We start from the raw sequence: 20,348 nt of genomic DNA, 5'->3' as shown, positions 1-20,348 counted from the left end.
GATATGTGTTCGGGGACAAGAAGGAAATGGTGGGTAGGGAAAGGTCTTGTCTATGGCACTGGGAGGATAATTTGAGGGTGCACACACAGAGGTATATCCACTCCTAGTACCAATCAAAGCATAAAGAGATGTGTGAGAAGTGGAGATAGTCTGAAACAACAAATGCGGCACTCGAGCAATTTCGTAGGACTAGGAGCTGGTGGGCAACAGGTAAGACAACAGATAAAAACATACCAAAGCTAGATAGTTGGTTGAGTTGGTGGCATTTCAGGGTTAGCCATTGGGGACATATGATGGTCAAGGATGGGGAGCCCATAATGAATGCATTGATTCCAAGGACCAACCTCTCTAAGAGCAAACATGCAAGTTGGTTGGCTGGAGAGGGGTACAAGCAAAAAATTAGTCTTTATGATGCATGTGTCACTGATCTTATTAATGCCTATCTTCAGTGTGCCCGGCGTCTAGCCTTCTTGGATGGTAAATATATTGGAGGGGGGCCAACATTGGAAATTTTAGTTGACAGAGCCATGTCAAGGATGCAGACTAGTCCATCACCAGCAGCCACCTCTAGGGCAGTGGATGATGCTTCCATGGGTACTCCAATGTTCAATAACAGAGTTAATTTCAAGGGTGAGAAGAGGACAATGCGTGCCAAGCGACCATTAATGGATATGGATACAAGCATTTGTAGCCACATGCCTGAGTATAATTATGTCACGCAAGATAAGACGTCAAATGCAGCACATGAGCAACCATGCAGTGAATTGTTGCAAGCTCTAGAGCAAAATGTCCATGACACAAAGTGGGCTATTCGCAGGATACCAACATCAAGTAGAGTGGAGTGTAACCATTGGACAGCTGGTAAGAAGTGTGGATTGAGGCAGAGACCGGGAGACCCAGCTCCATGTTTTTGGAGTGACTGTCAATTATCTTCTTGGCGGAAGCAAAAGTTATGCTACTTTTGCAACACAGATGTGAGGCATACATGGAGAATGGTCACAAGCATCATACACCCACCAGAATGCGCTCCGCATGTTTGGCCTATTGCAAAGGGCACCAAACTCAACATCCAAGAAGCTTGTGCACTTGTGAAGGCAGGATTTGAGATTGGAGTGTCAACGGAATCATTGATCCCCAAAGAAGTGCATCAGAGAGAGCCCCATGCCAACAAAAATGAAGATCAAAATTATCCCTATCGACCAGGGGTATCGAAGGCTGCCTATGCTCAAGTTAATGCAGCATTAGAAATGTCAGCAAAATTGACTGGAAGCCGCGTAGAAGTGGAAGGAGAGAAAGAGATTTTTACCATAGAACTACTGACAGGTCACAGTAGAGCCCCTACATCATGCATAGAAGTTAAAATTCAGAATGTCCCATCTTGTTCGTGCATTGATTTTCAAGGCAGGTTGGCAAAAAAAGCATCCTTTCTTGCTTGCAAGCATATTTATTTTGTGTACTTGATTGTACTTGGACAAGATGTCAACAACAACATGCATATCCATCAAGCACGAATTCCAAAGGCCATTCTTAAGGATATGCTAACAAAGGCAGTCAGAATCCAACCTAATCAGCTATAAGGGCTATAGCCTGGGTGATGTCTTATTTTGTTTTTGGAAGGGTAGACAAGATAGCAAAACCTATAGTCTATAGATCACTGCAGTTATTTAGTTCCTCCTACTTAGTGCATTTTGTAACCCACTCAGCACCTAATTTTTGAAATGAATCACCATAAACTTTTTGTAAGAGGTAGGTACTAAAACATTTTTTTTTCTAGGTTATTCCTTCAAGAATATGATAGATTTCATCCATAACATATTCAAAGAGTTTTGCAAACTTTGCAACTCTACCATGGCACTCTCTCTTGTCTATATTGCAATCTCCATTGCTTTCCAATGGTCAACTTTGAATGGCATGCTCTCTGTCACTCTCTCTCTCTCTCTCTCTCTCTCTCTCTCTCTCTCTCTCTCTCACACACACACACACACACACACACACACACACACACACACACACACACTTCAAACCCCCTCTAGCTTGTCACTATCTCATTTTGTACCCACCACTCATAATCTTTTTAGGTTGTTTCTTTTGTTTCATTCGTGTTTCAAATAATTGTATCATAGGTATGATTAATGTATGTTTTTCTCTCATAGATCATTTGGGCCTTTTGCAAAGGTAGTACATCTCAAATCCGCTCTCTCTCTCTCTCTCTCTCTCTCTCTCTCTCTCTCTCACACACACACACACACACACACACACACACACACACACACACACACACACACACACACACACACAAGCTCTCTACAAATTTTCCTCCCTATAAATTTTTCCCATGATTTAAAAGAAATCATGGTGGCCCTACCAATTTTTGCTTAGGGAGTATTAACATTCATGAAGGTCTATAAAAATTTTCCTCTCTCTCTCTCTCTCTCTCTCTCTCTCTCTCTCTCTCGATTTTAGGATCGTCTTTCTCTATGTGCACTGGAGTATTTGTCATAGAAGTATTAAACCCTAAATACATGGGTCTTGATTTTACTACAGTGGGGTTGTCTCAAGCTACTTTGTGCTTTCTTCTATCTGCTCAACTGATTTCTCATTTTTGCTCGAGGCTCACTGCTCTTGGCTCGCTCCATGGATGCACTCTCCGTTCAAGGGCTCTGCTAATCAACAACCTTTTTGTCCAATCCATGTTGTATTAGAGAACCATTTGGTCTATGCTTTTCCATCGGTTACTGCTAAAATCCCATAGTTGGTCCGGACGTTGGATGCGCAGTTTGTCGTGTACCTCGAGCCCTTTCCACTAAACAATTATTAAGCTAATGCAAGAATTCTCTCTTTGTGGCTCTCTTTGTTAATTCCCCTAATGGTATTCTTAATGGCTTCAAAAAACCATATTCACTAATGTAGTGCAAGGACACTAAGAAAACTTTAAAGGCAAAATTAGCAAAAGAAAAACACAAATGTATCATTGTGCACTGGACCATCTCTTTTATATAGACACAAAAACAAAAGACTTTTGACTTCCATGGGTCTTTTCATTTCCTCATCTCACCCTTCACTTATGCACTTAAGATGTTTTGAAAGGTTTTTCATTTCTCCGAGATTGGGGAGACCTAATGGCTCTCTTTGTTAATTTCCCTAAACTCAACATTCTATAGAGCAAAAGCTTAAGAAGTTAAAGAGGTGCCCATATTGAAAAATATGACCGTGTTAAACATTCACACAAAAGGACATACAAACTTTTATAAAGATAAAATATTAAAAACAAACACACAAACGAGCTCGTATGATATTTTGATGACACCCAACTATCTCCTTGGTAGTATATGCCGACTTGCAAACTATCATAAAAAAATGACCAAAGTTAGAGATGGTGAACAAAAGGATATTGGTGACCTTGGCCAAGGAACCTACTTGGATACCACTTCTATGATTATGATTATAGAAAGCACATACATTATATAGTATACCCAAGAATAGTGATCACCTCAAGCACAACACTAAGAACGATATTAGTGCATCATTGTACAAGATAAGAGAGCCCTAAAGCTATTTGCATACATACAAGCTAGGGGTTAAGAGCCTCTTGATTAGAAAAAATTGTGTCAGTACTCCTAAGTGTGCTCATAGACCATTGCCTTAATATGATAATGCTTTGTTGAAATGACCTCAATTTTTTCCCTTATTGATTACCAAGTTATATAGTCAAGACAAGAGTCCTAGTGGACAATGTTGGGCTTCGAACCTATGGTGGATGATGACGAGGTGCCATGGCGAGGAGGGTGCAGAGTGAGAGAGAGAGAGAAGAGGGAGTCAATACAACTCACGCTATGCTATTGCTTAATTAACTAAAAAAAGAGCCTTACAATATAAAAGAGACTTTCCATGCACACTGGAATTTCCTTGCATGCAATAAGGGAGTGTCTCCACTAGCGATTGGGCTTGAACCCAACAATCCCCCCCTCAAGCCCGAACTAGAAAAATCACTCATGATACCTTGAGTTTTTGGTGTACTCGTGAACCATGAGTTTTAGGTTCTCTCACTACCAAGGATTTTGGTGTATCCATAACCTAGTGCTATGATAGTGAATCCCCCCTTGAACAGATAAGGTGTAGGTTAAAAAATTAGCTACCAATAAATGGAGTTTTTGGTTCACAACCAAACCTTGGGTTTAAGGTGTACCCAGTAACCTCATGAGAAGTAGAACAAAATAGGACTTGAACAAAATTTGATAGTTTGGAAGATCTTACCACTCATGTGTGGTAGTGTCTATAACCCGTACAATTTATTTTGACTAGGAAAAACATGAAAGGAGTTGATCTAAAAAGCATCATTGTCAACATAAAATATTGGAGATTCGGTGTTTTCCTCAATCACATGAATTTGATTTTTACCCTTTTGAAAGCATCTAGTTGAAGGATGATTTGTTTTACCACAATGAACATAAGGATTCTTCTTGAAACAATCCTTTGTCTGATGATTGTTGCACCCACAAATGGTAGAAGATATGGTACCAATGGATGGTCGAGATGAAGCTGAGGTAGAAACACAATTAGTGACTGCATAGGCATTGGAAGTATCAGAAGAACTGATGGCAGATACTGCATTGGAGACTGTATATGCACTAGGAATAATAGGAGAATTGATACAAGATACCCTTCTTTCTTTTTCCTGCAATGAATTGATGATACCATCCAAGGAGGGCAACGGATCTTTCTCCTTTAAAACGGTAACAATTTGATGGAATTTATCAGGCAAACTTTTTAACAAAACAGCTATGAGATGTTCTTCTAGCACTGGGGCTTCAACATAAACAAGTTGAGTTTTAATACGCTTCAGTCGGTTAACTAGAGATGTAATGTTTTCATCAACACGCATAGCAAGAGAGTAAACTCCATCTTGAGACTCATCATTGAATACTTAGCTTTAGCACCAAAAACCTTCTCTAGCTGTATCCAGGCAGCACTAGAAGATTTAATAAAATCATATTCGAGGGATGTCAAAATAATACCTGATGCTTGCTCGTCCTTGCGTTGTTGCTCGGCAGATAATGCTTTGGTAACTGCAGCGGATGTGCCAGCTTCATCGGTTGACATGATTGATAATTTTTTTGGCTATAATCACTGTCGTTGAAGTTGAAAAATGATGTCGAATTCTTGTTGCTCGCTACTATTGTTGATAAATTGCAATCTTGATGTGTCCTTCGAAGAGTCGATAATAGTTGAAAACAATCAACAAATGTAGTTGAATATCCCTTTTGCAGCAGGTTAATCTCTGCACAAGCTTTTCACTATGTTGCGGATTTCCAGCCTTGCAAATTTTACTCGTACCGACTTTAACCCTTGGCAAGCAACAACGTTTCAAAAGGTAGCAATGTTGGGAGCGTGTTCACAGGCCCGCACGCAGGTAGCGTTTCAAGACGCAGTATACCAACCTGCCTGGCAACGTTTCAAAATGCTTTGCCTTTCAAAGGGCTTGCCAACACCTTTGCGTTGTAGCTGCTGCTGACGATGACGTTTCAACACGCTGTGTGTGCCAACCACATCACTGTTTTGCCCTGCGTTGTGAGATGTGATGCTTGAAGCGCCACCGCCTCTGTAGTCGCAAGCTCTAATACCAGTGTTGGGCTTCGAGCTTATGGGGGATGATGGCGAGGTGCCATGGCGAGGAGGGTGCAGAGAGAGAGAGAGAGAGAGAGAGAGAGAGAGAGAGAGAGAGAGAGAGAGAGAGAGAGAGAGAGAGAGAGAGAGAAGAGAGAGTCGACACAACAAAACTCACGTTATATTGTTGCTTAATTAGCTAAAAACAGAGCCTTACAATATATCCATGAACACCGGACTTTCCTCTACATTCAATAAGGGAGTGTCTCCATGGGCAATTGGGCTTAAACCCAATAGATAGGGCTTCGATGGCTAGTAACCATAGAATAGCCTGCATGAGGGCATTTGCGATAAGGCTATATATGGATAGTTGGGACGTGTATTTAGCTATGTACTTCCTATTTGGGGTTAAAGGGTCTAAGGATGGTACATGGTGTGCTCCCCTCAACCCCTTACCTCACATATATGTGATGTCTTGGAGGGAAAAACAAAGTGCTTGTTTGAGATCATCGTGTGGCTTCATTAGGTAAGCATGAGCGGGAATCTTTGCAACATTGGGTGTGCGTGAATGCCTCCCCAAGGTTAGTCAAAGTTGACCACAATTGGTAAAAGTCATGTGAGTGCAAATGTGTTCACGAACATTGCTAAATAAGGGAGTCAATGTGTGATATTTACATTAAGGAGGGGAGGGGCTATGCAAGTCTCATGAATAATTGACACGGACTCCCCAAAGGGGATCAATGGTCCATGTCAAAAGGCGCAAGCAACATTTATCTATATTGTCGGATCGCATTTGTGCACTATTGTGATCACAGTGTGCACTATATGGGATGTAATCACAGGGTGATCTTGTTGTGGTCATGTTATAAACTCGATGTGAGCCACACAAGTTGGGTGAACACCATGAGAACTATGAGCGAAGATGGTGTGAACCACTTGTGAGCTGTGGCGATGACAAATGTATGATTTAAAGTTGCCGACTCATTATCAAGTTGCGAGCAATGGTGTAATGGCAAGGCATCAACTTCATAACTCGCATGTACCGAGGAAATGGACGGCTGAATGCAATGAGTTTGAATCCCAACTTGATTGAGATTTTTTCCTTCCTAAGGAAACGGACGGCTCATGTGCATCAAGCATCATGAGTCATTGATGATCCAGATCCCCTCTTGAGGGAGAGTATCAATTAGTGGCGTGGCTATGCAAGGAAGAAGTCAGCATAATGTGTACAAACAAAGGCGTGGGCTAAGTGTTGGGGCTTCATTTGGTGTATAAAATGGAGGTGGGGCAGGAACAGGCTCGGCGCAAGAGCCGATGGAAAGGGCAGCTGACTTGGGCGGCGGGTTGGCAAGACACGTGTGTGAAAACGGCCCAAAATTACATATTATTATAAGGTCAAAAGCCTAAAAGGCAAAAATAAAAGAAATATAATAAATAAAATTTGTATAAAAGGGGGCAGCTTATTGGTCGAAATTAGCAGCCAGTGTTTTCCCGAGACATTTCTTGAAGAGCGCATTTTTTTGAACTATTGGTCCCCAAATCAAGAAAATTTGCCCAAATTCTGCAAAATTAAAACAGCCAGGAAATAAGCGCAGTTCTTTTGATGTGATTACGTGGGCTTTTGGGCTTTTTAGGGTTTTTTTTCTCCTCTCTAGTGATAAATTTCTCGATTCGAATGCAAAAATTTTGTATAGGTTGTGTTAATTTAAGTGGTTTTGAGTCAGTAGGATGCCATACGTTCTTAATTGAAGAATTCAAAGGGCCATTGATTAGAGTGGGTGATTACGGGCCATTGATCAGAGTGGATGATTACTAGCATGTTTCCTACTAATTAAGGAGAGACAGAAATTAATTAATTTGGATTAACATCAGCAACTGAATATATATTTGCTTAGTGTGCTAATCAGTGGCTCAAAATCCTGGGGGATTGATTAAGATTAACTGTAACTGATCGTAAATCAATCACAATAATGGGTTGTAACTTGCAGAAGCATCATTGGCGTAGACTGAATATTTGACTAGTGGGCTAAGCAGTGGCTTAATCTTTGATTAGCCTCCTTGGGGATTGATTAGGAGTAGCTACAATCAACCACAATAATGGGTTGCAGAAGCATCATTGGTTTGCATCATAATTAGTCAGTTTTGGGCATTATTTTGATGCTCATTTATTGCCCACAAGCTGCCCAAGCGCTAGAGAGCTGCCAGTTACAGGCAAGTATATTAAATGGGGAGGGAGAAGGTCGATAATTTGGAGTATGAGCTGCAGGAGTACGAAGAAGATGACTCCAACGATACGAGCATGCAAAACAGGCTCTCTCATTTGCAGAAGAACTGGCGAAGCTATGAGGCTGGTCTTACCTTCCGCTCTATCAGCTGTTGGAGTAACTCAATCATTATTCCTAAAGAAAGCAGGTAACCTTTCAATTTATTACACAGCTCAATTCACACACACACACACACACACACAACCTGTAGAGTGTATGCACCACACACACGCACACACTCAATTTTACTGCATATGTAGTATGCCCTCACTTGTGTAGAGAGCAAAAGACCAGTGTGTTTATATATCTAAATTTATGAGCCAAGATATGTCATCATTTTCGTGTATACGAATTAGTGTGTGTGTGTGTGCGCGCGCACACACACACACACACGTACACATGCGTGCGTGTGTGTACACATGTGTAAATGTGTGCTAGTGGATGTGTACACATAAGAGCATGCTCTTGCTACTATAAGAGAGAGTGATTGTGTGTTCACGGGCTGGATTGCTTGCACATGCGTGCGAGATAAGGGTCTGATGAAGCATAATGTAACGATGGCAGGAAATACAAGATATGGATGCATGTAATTCTTGTATGGGCGGTTTATTCATCCTTCTTCACGCCTATTGAATTTGGATTCTTCAGAGGATTACCAACGCATTTGTGGTGGATTGATCAGATTGGTCAGATCATGTTCATGGCAGACATTGCAGTGAATTTCTTTGTTGCCTACAAGGATTTTCATACTTACAAGTGGGTTGTGAACCATCAAAGCATCTCGCTCAGGTGTGTGGCCGACATTGCAAGGTTCTGCCAATGTACTCCTTTTAATATAGAGTGGATACTAAGCATTCTTGGCAGTAATGTAGCAGACGTGGTGTCCATTTCCACGGCTTTTAATGTGCCTTTCTGTCTTTAGACTACTTTGATTGATTTTTAGCCTGAGGCTTGTTCTAAATACCTGAATTCAAGGTCCACACTATGGCACCGGTGATGGCGTAGTTTTAATAGTTTGTTTGAAACATACCCATCCGATTTAAACACCTTCCACAGGCATGTGAAACTGCGTTTCTGCTTTTTCCCATGCTTAAGTTTTGGAATGTAGAAGATAATGATGCATTTGAAGGTAAAATTAGAGAGGAAATGGGGATCTTGAAGCTCTATAATAACCATTATTTATTTGATATGTTGTCTTATATGGATCTAATTTTTCTGATATCTAGATGTTTCTCAAGTTTGTTTGACTTGTTTTGATGTATTTACTATCTAGCTTTCGACGCTTTTGGGGGTTGGTCATGCACCCGTCTAAGTTTCTGAAAGTCCGCCCAGCATTTCCTAGTCATTGCACTTGCCATTTCAAACCTGATTTGTAAGTTTCCATAAGAAACACACACAGAACTACAGTGTCATAGTATTGTTCACTACCTTGTATGCAATAATCTCTTCACTTATGCACTATGGGCTGTTTGCCATAAGTGGATGACTTCTTTGCGTATCAATTGGCAGTATTTTTCTTTAAAATGAGTTGCTGGAAGAGGCATGGGATGCTGGAGGTGGAGTGCACCATAGGCTTGTCATACACAATCTTATGGGCATTAGTCCAGGCTTCTGAGTTGCTTTTTCTTCCACATATAAGCTGTTAGATGTGCGCTGTTTTTACCTTGAGACGTGCGGTTCGTCCTTCTTGGAGTTATAATCTTCTAATTTGTTTGTTGGCATCCACAAAGCTGTTAAATGCTTTTGGCTGGAACTGTTATTACCTTTAGTGTGGTCCATTCTCCGAGTCATGCTCGGAGTGTGGTGGTAAGCTTCAAAGAAGATGTTGTTATGTTGTAAAAACCTACATCTGAAAAGTCATGACAAACACTTAGTATGCAGGCCTTCACTTGATTTATGCACATATTTATGTGTGTGTGGGTTTGTTTGTGGACAATGAGATCGTTTATCGGATACCTAATTCTGCATGCACTAATGGGCATTGATGATTTTTACACCCACTCTTGGGCTTTGATGATTCAAAGTTAGGTTTCATCATGGCTAAGCAATGTTAAGAAGTGGCTAACTGGGCTTCTTCATCGGGCGAAGTGGGATTGTGGTAGTATTTAGTCAATACTTTGTGTGATGGCTATAGCTGTTTGTCCAAGTAATAAAGACCTCTTAATCGATGCTTCACAGAGATGTCGCTACAGTTACTGCCTTTCAGTTCATTCAAATAGCCATCCTGATTTTGCTGAACTGGCTCTGGCAGGTATGCGAAATCAAGCCTCATTCCTGACATTCTTGGATGCCTTCCATGGGATGCTATTTATAGGGTGAGGTTTGAGTCCGATTCTTTTTAAAAGACGACCTCTTGTACATGTATTATTATATGTATGCATATTGATTGCACTTAAAAAATAATCGTGTGTTTGTGTTTATGTATGTATATTTACTTTTCTTTAAAAATGTATTTATATACACTGACTATCTACATTTGATGTGTCAGAGAACGGGTGAAAAGGAGGTAGTCAGATACCTTCTTTGGATAAGATTGTACAGAGTTCGAAAAGTCGATGCATTCTTTCGCCGAATGGAACAAAATATACGTGTAAATTACTTATTTACAAGGATTGTAAAGTTAATAACTGTTGAGCTATATTGCACACATACAGCAGCTTGTATATTCTACTATCTGGCAACCACTTTACCCTCTTCAAAAGAAGAACTCACATGGATTGGGAGCTTAACACTTGGTGGATATGATTTTCAAAACTTTCGAGATATTGACCTTGGCAAGCGATATGTTGTGTCCCTCTATTTTGCAATCGTCACAATGGCAACAGTCGGTATGCCATTCTCATATACCTTTATTTATTATGTATGTGCACGTACATTTGTGTATGAATTGTTTGCTTGTCCAAATTGACACTATACTTGTAGATTCTTCCCTATAGAGTAAAGATGATTTAGGAGTACTTACCACTATTCTTCAAACCTTTAAACCTTTTCTGTTATCTAGTGAGGGTATTAGTATCGATTTACACCCTTTCTCCACACACACACACACACTCTTTTTTTGTAAATCTTGTTGATGGAATTTAGAAGTGGGAAACCTCAAAGCGAGGAAAACCCACGAAAAATAAGTGATACAAAGTGGAGCACCATGAGGCTCCGAGGGCTAGAAACAGTCAAAGTAAATCCTGTTGGCATCAAGAGTGATGTCCCCAGCATCATGAGCAAAATGCAGCGCTTGACCAAGCGACAATTTGAAATAGGGAAACGTGTCAACATCAATGTCTTGAAACATTAATGAGTTCCGGTGGTGCCAAGTGGCCCGAATAACCCAAAATCTGACCCAATTAAAAAAACACCATAAACTGAGACTGTGGAGATTGGAGCCCCCCAAAAAGCCAAAATCGGCTGTGAAAAATTCCGGAAGAAAAACGCAGACGAAGAGCAACCGCCGACACTTGCGGAATGAAGGATCTAGAGAGCAACAACCCCACAATAAGTGGCACAATCTCCTCAGCTTCATGGCATCTGAGACAGCGAGAAGACGCAATATGCCGTGCATGCAATAAACTGCCAATAGGTTGAGCTCCCACTAAGCAGCGCCACAAGAAAATACGTTCCCTCAAGTATAGATGACTTTGCCAAATGCTAGAAAATGTTCGTTGTCACCATGACGCACAATCCACACATAAGATTGCAAGAGGGCATAAACATTGCCGGCTGAAATGCATTCCAGGCTGGTAGTAGCAAGATTCCAATTAGAGAAGCGGGAGTCCATATCTAAAGGAGGAATTGGTGAGTGATTAACAAGCATCCTTTGAATCTCCCACCAAAGAGGAGAATAGTGGAGTCCCAACCGAAAACGTGACGCCCTATGAGCGAATGAAAGAACATGATCCGTATCATCCACCGCATGATGCACCTGGCATATTCCTTTTTGAGAAAGAAAATACGCCTGGTGAGGAGAGAGCTGGACTAAAGTTGAAGCGAATGCCCTGCTCCAATGTAGACTCTCCAATCGAAGAGAGTTTCCTAGAGAGGATTGTCGACCATGCCATGCCAAATGCGAAGTGACAGCCTTCCAATCAACAATGAGAGAAGAAGTAAAGGGACATCCTAGAATGTGTCCTTCAAGCTTCCCAAAAATGACGTCGGCTGTCAATGACCAAAGGATGGCGTGACAATATGCGCACACAAATGTGATACCATGAGTGTCCAGGGTGGTTATTGCTCCACTAAGACTGGCAATAGCATAGCTTTCCGAGCCAGAACATGACTTCACAAATCCAAAATATTCAGTACTCCAAGGTGCTTGGGAGAACACAGCTTGTCCATAGATAAAGCTGAAGACCCTATCTGCTAGACGAGGTCCGCTAGAAATGCTCCAAAATACTAGACATAAGGAATTGCAAGTTTGACAGGTTTTAGGTTAAGCGTTTTTGGGTCGAGGTCATAGACGCATCGACATAAGGAACTGCAAATTTGACAGGTTTTAGGGTTAGGGTTTTTGTGTCTAGGTCATAGACGCATCTGGTGCATGCGTTCCGGTAGCCAGTCACAGATTCACTCTCCCTAGGAAGATAGTCCATGCCAATCTCTTGGTCAAAGCTAGAATCCTCTGTGCCATGAACAGTTCACTTTATGTGGTATGTGGACGCAGAGTATCGGAGAGAGTTGGACCCTCGGGAGTTGTACCTTATCGAATCTATAATAAAGAAATACCAAAAGGGGCGCCAGTCTTTGGGGCCAACATGTCTTGGCTCAGAACTAGGCCACGCCATGTCGTCTCTCTTTTATTCAATTGTTTGAAGCACTAAAAGTGTTGCCGAGCGTGTAGATTTCAGTTATCTTTGTGTTTTCATCCGGACCGTCGCCGGAAGTGATTACAGCCATTGATAGGATGAGGACTAGGAGGGCATATGATCATGATGGTCTAGTAGCAGAGCACTAGATATGTTGGCAGAGGTTCTTACAGTTCTGTTCAATCATGTCATGTGTGAGGGTCTACATGATACTTGAAGACTGTGTACTATTGTGCCTATCTTCAAGGCAGGTGATCCTACAGAGCCTGTATTCTATTACGATTGGACACATGTTGGCATGGTTGTATGCATCTATCCTTGAGCAAAACCTGAGCAGATGGGCAAAGAGTGAGGGCATACGGGCAGCGGGACTGCCTGTTTCAGGAGAGGCTTCTCCACTCTTGACCATATTTTGACACTCAGAGCCATCATTGAGGAGGGTGGGGCACATGGAAGACAGATTAAATATAGCTTTATGGATTTCCACAAAGCATTTGACATGGTGCCCAGAGCCAGATTAATGCGCACTCTACAGGAGATGGGAGTGTCCATTGAGTTGATTTGGGGGACCATGGCTCTATATAGATCAGTGGTAGGACATGCACGCACTCCAAAGGGGATATCTGATTTAGTTCACTCCACTATTGGAGTGAAACAAGGTTTTCCGTTGTCTCTTACTCCATTTGGTATGTCTCTTACTCCATTTGGTATGTATATAGATGAGGTTTCCGATTACATTGACAAAGAGGGTGACAGAGGTGTTCAACTGGCGGGGACATGGATTACATTGTTGTTATATGATGCTGATGATATTGTTTTGATCTTTGGCTCACCGAAGGACATGCCGCGACATTTGGATGCATTACATAGCTTTACGGAGGATAGTGGATTCTCTGTAAACCTGAGCAGAGTTAGCAGTCCCCCCCCTATGGAGATAGAGGCGCTTACTAGATCAGTCTCCTTTATGTAGAGCTTACGGGATACTACTAGAGACATATGCCAGATTGGCCCTTGAGTCCTTCAGACAATTAGCTTTACAGGGGGACCCATCATGCTGGTATGCATAGATGTTATCATGGTTACAGATACATGGCTTCAGCATGGACAGCTTGCCTCCTTTCCAGGTACTCCCTTGGCTGTCTCTTACACGGGTGGAGATTGCTAGACTCATTCGGCAAGACCTGACCCAGTTGGACACCAAGAGTGAAGGAGTACGAGCGGAAGTGCGACGTGAGAGAGAGTGCGAGAAGAAGAGCACGACGATATGGTGAACTCGCTCTACTGTAATGTGTAGAGCATAGTGAGTTCTTATTAGGTTTTTACAAAAGAATATGTGTATATACCTGGCGGCCCGCCCACTTATCTGGGCGACCACATTGGGCTTTATACCCCAACAACCTCCCACTTAAAGTCCAATGTGGTACTTTAAGTGTGAGAGAAGCTACTATACAAGCTAATATACAAGAGATGTAGAGAAGTGATGTACTACCCTACACCTAACTGCTTGCGAAAATGCGCAAAGCTCTCTGAGGGAAGTCCTTTTGTAAGTAGATCAGTAGGATTTTCTGTGGTGTGAACTTTGACAAGCTGAAGTTGCTTATCCTCGAGCATTTCCCTGATGAAATGATACTTCACATCCACATGCTTTGTCTTTGAGTGATAAACTGGATTGCGAGCCAATTGTATAGCACTTTGACTATCACAATATAACACAGGCATCTCTTCTTTGATTCCCAAGTCTGTTACTAGTCGATTAAGCCAAATTGATTCTTTGCATGCCTCTGATGCTGCAACATATTCAGCCTCTGTGGTAGACTGAGTAACACAATCTTGTAATCTAGAACGCCATGATACTGCTCCACCAGCCAATGTAAAGACATACCCTGACGTAGACCTTCGGTTGTCTAAGTCACCTGCATAATCTGAGTCTGTAAAACCCTTTACACTTAGCTCCTGACTCCCATAGCATATACGCATACTCTTTGTAGCTTTCAGGTATCTCAATATTCCTTTCACTGCCTCCCAATGTTTCTTGCCTGGGTTTGACATGTATCGACTTACTACTCCCACTGCAAATGCAATGTCTGGGCGAGTAGCAATCATTGCATACATCAAACTACCCACTGCAGACGCATATGGAATCTTATCCATTTCAGCCTGTTCTTCCTCAGACATAGGACAATCTTGTTTGCTAAGTTTCACATATGGTGGCAATGGAACACTCAATGCCTTTCCCTTCTCCATATTGAAACGTTGCAAAACCTTGTCAATATACTCTGTTTGAGATAACCAAATCAACTTCTTTGATCTGTCTCTCTCAATGCGCATACCAAGTATATGACTTGCCTCACCCATGTCTTTCATGTCAAACGATTTTGCCATCTTTGACTTCAAAGATGAAATTTCTTCCAAGTGCTTGCCAGCAATCAACATGTCATCCACATACAAAATAAGGATCAGCCAACTGCCATCCTTAGCCTTCTTTGTATATAGACAGTGATCGAACTCACTACGTTTGTAGCCTTGAGAAAGCATAAACTTGTGGAATTTATGGTACCATGCCCTCGGTGATTGTTTTAAGCCATAAAGACTCTTTAACAACTGGCATACCCAATCTTCCTTGCCTTTCTCAACAAACCCTTCTCGCTGCTGCATGTAAATTGCCACATCTAAATCACCATGCAAGAACGCTGTCTTGACATACATTTGGTGCAACACCAAATCTAATATGGCAACCAATGCAAGAAAGCATCTCAATGTAGTCATCTTGACCACCGGAGAGAAGACTTCATCAAAGTCAATGCCTTGTTCTTGCTTAAAGCCCTTGGCAACAAGCCTTGCTTTGTACTTTAGCTGACTATCATGAGCGGTGATCTTATACCTGTAAACCCATTTACAGGGTAGAGCCTTTTTGCCCCGTGGTAATTTAACCAGCTTCCATGTCCGGTTTTTATGCAGAGCTGTCATCTCTGACTGCATGGCCAATTGCCAATTCCCGGAGTCCTTCATTTGCACTGCTTCCTTGTAACATGAAGGCTCATTGCAATCAGTCAACATGACATAGTTCATAGATGGAACAAACCTATCAGGAGGTCGCGTGACACGTCCAGATCTACGCACAATAGGTGGCTCATGCTCAGCCACAACCTGTGGCTCCACTCTATCCTGTCCTTGCTCCTCTTGAGCCCTGACATTTTGTCTTGCACGTGCAGGTCCATCTTCTTGGAAGACAACTCTTCTAATCTCCTCAACCCTCTCTGGTTTAGAATGATATTTGGATTCATTAAAGTGAACATCATTGCTGCGGACAACCTTTCTGGATTCGGGATCCCAAAGTCTGTACCCCATCTCACCAGAATTACCATAGCCTAGAAAGATGCACTTTCTACTCTTTGGCTCAAGTTTGTTCCTAAATTCCTTTGGAACGTGAGTATAAGCCTCACAGCCAAAGACTCTGAGATGCTTGTATGAGGCCATTTTGCTTGACCATACCATCTCTGGCACTGAATCCTTCTGCAAAACCTTGCTAGGAGATCTATTTACAAGATGAACAGCTGTTGATACAGCTTCAGCCCAAAACCCATTTGGCAGCTGTGCATTAGACAACATACTTCTGACCTTCTCTTGTATGGTCCTATTCATCCTGTCACCAGCGTGTGACTACTATCTATCCTTTTTGTTGATTTCTTTCTTATTATCTATTTACTTTCACTTTTTGGAAACACCCCTCGGGAAATCTAACTGCCCTGCATTGCATAGCTAGTGTGGAACTGTCCAGAGGGAGTCCAGGCCTGAGGGCAAGAGAGCACTAAGGTTGGACAAGGACTATGGTTAGCCAAGTGGGGTCATTGACTAGCCAAAGTGGAATCCTTTGCTACAGAGGCTACATTTCAGTTTTGGATGTGGCCGCAGTGTACAAAGAGGGTCGGATGACCTAGAAAGATACAATGGCAGCATCTCCTAAAATTTAGGGAACTGCTATTTTGGGGCCTGAAAATGTGTTGGCGTCATTACCTCCGGAATGACAAAGGGAACATTTTCTTACTCTGCCGTGAAGTCAACTGGGCAACCGGTTGGGATATTTTTAGGCGGCAACCCCGAAACGGGAAAATGCTTGTAAATGTGCCAAGTGGCACATTCTGGTGCAGTTTCTAATGCAAGAGAGAGTTGGCGCTGAATTTGAAGGGAAGAAGGGCTCATTTGCTGATTTTGTCACAGGTTAAGAGCTATGGAGTGCTTGCTTTCCCTCTTATGCACAGTGCGGTGCCAGGAGTGATGCCCTGCACGCTACGCACTGCCCTCTCTCTCCCCTTTGGCAGTATGTTATGCCCCTCTAGTGGGCTCTTCATTTGACCAATGTACAGTTGTGTGGGTTCATGCGCGATTGCCGAGGCAAGAGCCTCTTGCACAGGTACTGGATTAGCTAGCGGCTAATCCCCCCGCAGGTACAGGTGAATTCGGAGAGGTTTCACGCCAGAAATCTCGTCCGATTCAAAAGGGCAAGTAGCCCTACAGGTGCGGGAGCTCGAGGACTTGCTAGGGATGCGACCGGCACGCGGAACGGAGCCCGAAACAGTGAATTACAGCCTGCTGTGTATTTTTGCAGGTTTAGGGTTTTGGCCCTAAACGGACCCTAATACCCCCAGGAGGTTCGGGGACGCAAGGGGACCGCTGTACAGGTGATCTGGCGCATTTTCAGGGCTGAAAACAGAGAATTCAGCGTGCTGCAGATTCTCGCCAGGTTTTGCAAAGTGCCCGTATGCGTCGGTCAATGCGTGGGAATACTGACCGTGAAGGGTTCTAGTACAGTTATGCTGCCGAAATCGGGCTGGAACAGTGGAAATTCAGCCGAGTTTGTGCGGGGCAGCTTGTAGGAACCACAGCGTTTATTCCCTCTTTTGAATAATAAAGAAATACCGAAAGGGGCGCCTAAGTTAGGGGCCAATCTGGTGTCCGTCTACTCATACAGGTGCAATCTAGCAGCCTGTATCCCTCTCCCCTTTGTTGTGTCTTGAAAGTACAGGTAAAATAGACGACTAATAATGGGTGAAAGCTAAATCAAGGTTTAAAGTAAAGTCTACCGCCCTTTTTGGATTGAACAGGCCGGTTACATGGTTCCATCGACGGGACTAAATCACTTTTTCCCATAGAAGTGAGCCTTGGTCAGTTTTGGGCTTGAAGACACAAGGGATCATAGACCAGACACAGGGAATTGCAATTATGGCTGACAGACCAGATGATGTGACTGAAGAGGTTTCCTCTTCACAGGGTCAACAGACACATGAAGTGGGTGAGTCGTCAAGACCACCACAGACAGATGACGATATATTCAGGACCCAGTTGGCTACTGCTGTGGCTATGTTCACACAAGTAATGCAGAATCCGAGGTTTTTAGCCTTTCTGCAACCTCCTGTTCCGTCTCAGCAAGTTGGGTCACTGGATCATATTCAAAAGCCTGTTAAGGCTCGAGCACAGGTGATTCATACCGCACAGTCAATGGAAACACCTGTACACTTGACGGAGAACATGCAGTCTCCACAACGTATACCTAAGGTGCAAGAACAGGTGGCTGAGATGCCAGTTTTTCAAGCTGTACCAGTTCAGCCCGCCACCTTTCAGCAGCCTATAGCTGGTTCTAATGGGCAGGGAAGCAACTTACAGGCTATGCAACAGGTCTTCCCACCACCTTCAGTACACCCTGGCTATTTTGGAGGTGGATCCGTATTCCAGAGCATGGCTGGTCATGCACCTGGAAATCAGTTTTACACGCCAGGAACAGTGTTTGGGGGTGCTCAAACGATGATGCCTAACCCCATGTACAGTGTCATGGGTATGCAACCAGGGTTTCAGAGCACACAGGGACAATTTGGGATGCCACAAGCAAATTTTGGTATGGCTGGAATTACAAATCAGCAGCCAAATATGGCATTTCCAGGTCAAGTTAATAGCGGCCAAGGAACACAAATGAACCCTAATAGTGTTCCCATGTTTCAGTCACTTCCATATGACAATTTAACGCCGCTGGAGAGGCCAACTCCGTACAAAGAAGGTGGCAAAGGAGTGTCATTCACGACCTTTACAGGGTTTGATGACAGGAAGAAGGCTCTTTCATTCCTCCAGCAGTTTGACAAGGCCTATGCAGGGGGAAACTTTACAGAGGCTTCAAAGGTCCGCAAGGCAGCCACTTTCTTGACAGGGTATGCGGGACAATGGTGGACAACTTTATTGCTTCAAGGGCAAGCTCCGTCCACATGGATTTACTTCAAGCAGATTTTTGCAGCAGCATGGTTATCTGATGACTTTGAAGCAGATGTCATGACAGAATGGCATCAGCTTAATGCTGCCACTTGCAGAAATCTGGATGATTACAATCGGAAGTTTTGGAAAGCTCTACTTCCAGTAACTTCCTATAGGTTTGTGCCATTGACAGAACAGATTGAAAAATACTGTTGTGGCCTACCTAAAGGATTGAGAAAGTACTGCACGAAGACAAAAGTCACTACTTTGACGCAGCTCATCGAGGTAGCAAACACTGGCAATGGTTTGCTCAAGGGAGAAGATTGTGAATTTAACACTGGCGTCAAGGCAGGATCAGGCAAGAAAAATTCAGCCAAGAAGCATTCCCAATGAGGCTCCTAAAGGGACTCAGGAGTCAGCCAACGCAGGGAAAGACAAAGCTACGGCTGAATCAGAAAAAGGACCTGCAAAGAAATGGAAAAGACGTTTTCCTCGCAAGTCAGAAGAGCAAAAGAAGGTCCTGAGGACAGAGAACAAATGCTTTATATGTGAGCAGCCTGGCCACATTGCTTACAACTGTCCTACAAAGAAAAGGCCAGCTGATTCTGAAGACAAGGAAGACAAGAAAGGAAAGAAGCCCATGGCTGGTCTAGTGCCAGATATGGTGGGCGACAAGCCAAATTCAGATGCAAGTGAGCTTTGCAGAGCATGGGGAAAGGTTAGGGATCAAACAGTGCTTATCTTCTTTGATCCAGGTGCCAAAGCCAACTTTATTTCCCCAGAATTGGCTTCAAAGTTGGGAATCAGACCTGAAGAGATGGGGTATACAGCAGAGGCAGGTTTGGCATGTCCTGGCCATACAGAGGCTGTGACACCCATCATTGGAAAGTTGCGTCTACATATCCAGTCCTATGTAGATGCTGAAGAATTTTACATCATGCCACTGGATGGATGTGATGTGTTGTTAGGTATTCCTTGGTTATTTCGTGTACAGGGAATCATGGATGCCTACAACAAAAAGATCACTGTACAGAGCAGGGGAAAGACTCACATTCTGGATGTAAAGCTTAAAGGGGAGTCTATTCCTACTGTATCAGCTTCTGCTATTACTTCTGTAATGAAAAAGCATCTTTTTGCGTACTTGGTTTTTGCACGTGAAGTGTCAGATTGTGATGAATCAAATTTATCTGTGCTAGATAAAGAAAGGTCAATGTTTTTACAACAGTATAGTGACTGTTTTTCCGATTCATTACCGTCTCAATTACCGCCAGAGAGACCCGAGGACCATGCGATAGATTTGGTGCCAGGCAGTAGCCCACCAAATAAGCCTCCGTACAGGGTTAGTGCGGCTCAGCAGAAAGAGATAATGGGCCAAGTACAGGAGCTGTTAGAAAAGGGGCTGATTCAGCCCAGTTCATCTCCATTCTGTTCTCCAGTGTTGTTGGTG

At 42.9% G+C, this 20,348-nt stretch overlaps 2 protein-coding genes across 3 annotated transcripts in view; both read left to right on the top strand.

Annotated features, from left to right (window-relative positions):
* Nucleotides 1–644: 644 nt before the first annotated feature.
* Nucleotides 645–1,577, top strand: LOC147432180 (uncharacterized). The gene has a single exon (XM_086491769.1). It carries the CDS (start codon nucleotides 645–647, stop codon nucleotides 1,575–1,577), a length of 933 nt encoding a protein of 310 aa, XP_086347895.1.
* Nucleotides 1,578–7,076: 5,499 nt separating this feature from the next.
* The window catches only part of LOC147432179 (potassium channel KOR1-like), a 115,825-nt gene continuing 102,553 nt past the window's right edge, over nucleotides 7,077–20,348 (top strand). The window contains exons 1-4 of one of the 2 annotated variants that reach the window (XM_086492167.1): nucleotides 7,077–8,016; nucleotides 8,433–8,657; nucleotides 10,120–10,183; nucleotides 10,357–10,696. In XM_086492167.1, the coding sequence (XP_086348293.1) occupies nucleotides 7,829–8,016; nucleotides 8,433–8,657; nucleotides 10,120–10,183; nucleotides 10,357–10,696 (817 nt within the window). In that variant the 5' untranslated portion in view covers nucleotides 7,077–7,828. The remainder of the gene's footprint in view (nucleotides 8,017–8,432; nucleotides 8,658–10,119; nucleotides 10,184–10,356; nucleotides 10,697–20,348) is intronic. The other variant, XM_086492166.1, reaches the window with a different exon arrangement.

This window comes from Adiantum capillus-veneris, chromosome 20 (assembly GCF_014529385.1).
Source record: "Adiantum capillus-veneris isolate H3 chromosome 20, ASM1452938v2, whole genome shotgun sequence".
In the NCBI taxonomy this organism is placed as follows: domain Eukaryota; kingdom Viridiplantae; phylum Streptophyta; class Polypodiopsida; order Polypodiales; family Pteridaceae; genus Adiantum; species Adiantum capillus-veneris.
Note: the sequence above shows the minus strand (reverse complement) of the source record. Positions and strands in the feature narration are given on the sequence as shown.

Excerpts from the sequence above, each read along its gene's own strand:
- LOC147432180 (XM_086491769.1), top strand. The coding sequence starts at position 645 with ATGCGTGCCAAGCGACCATTAATGGATATGGATACAAGCATTTGTAGC.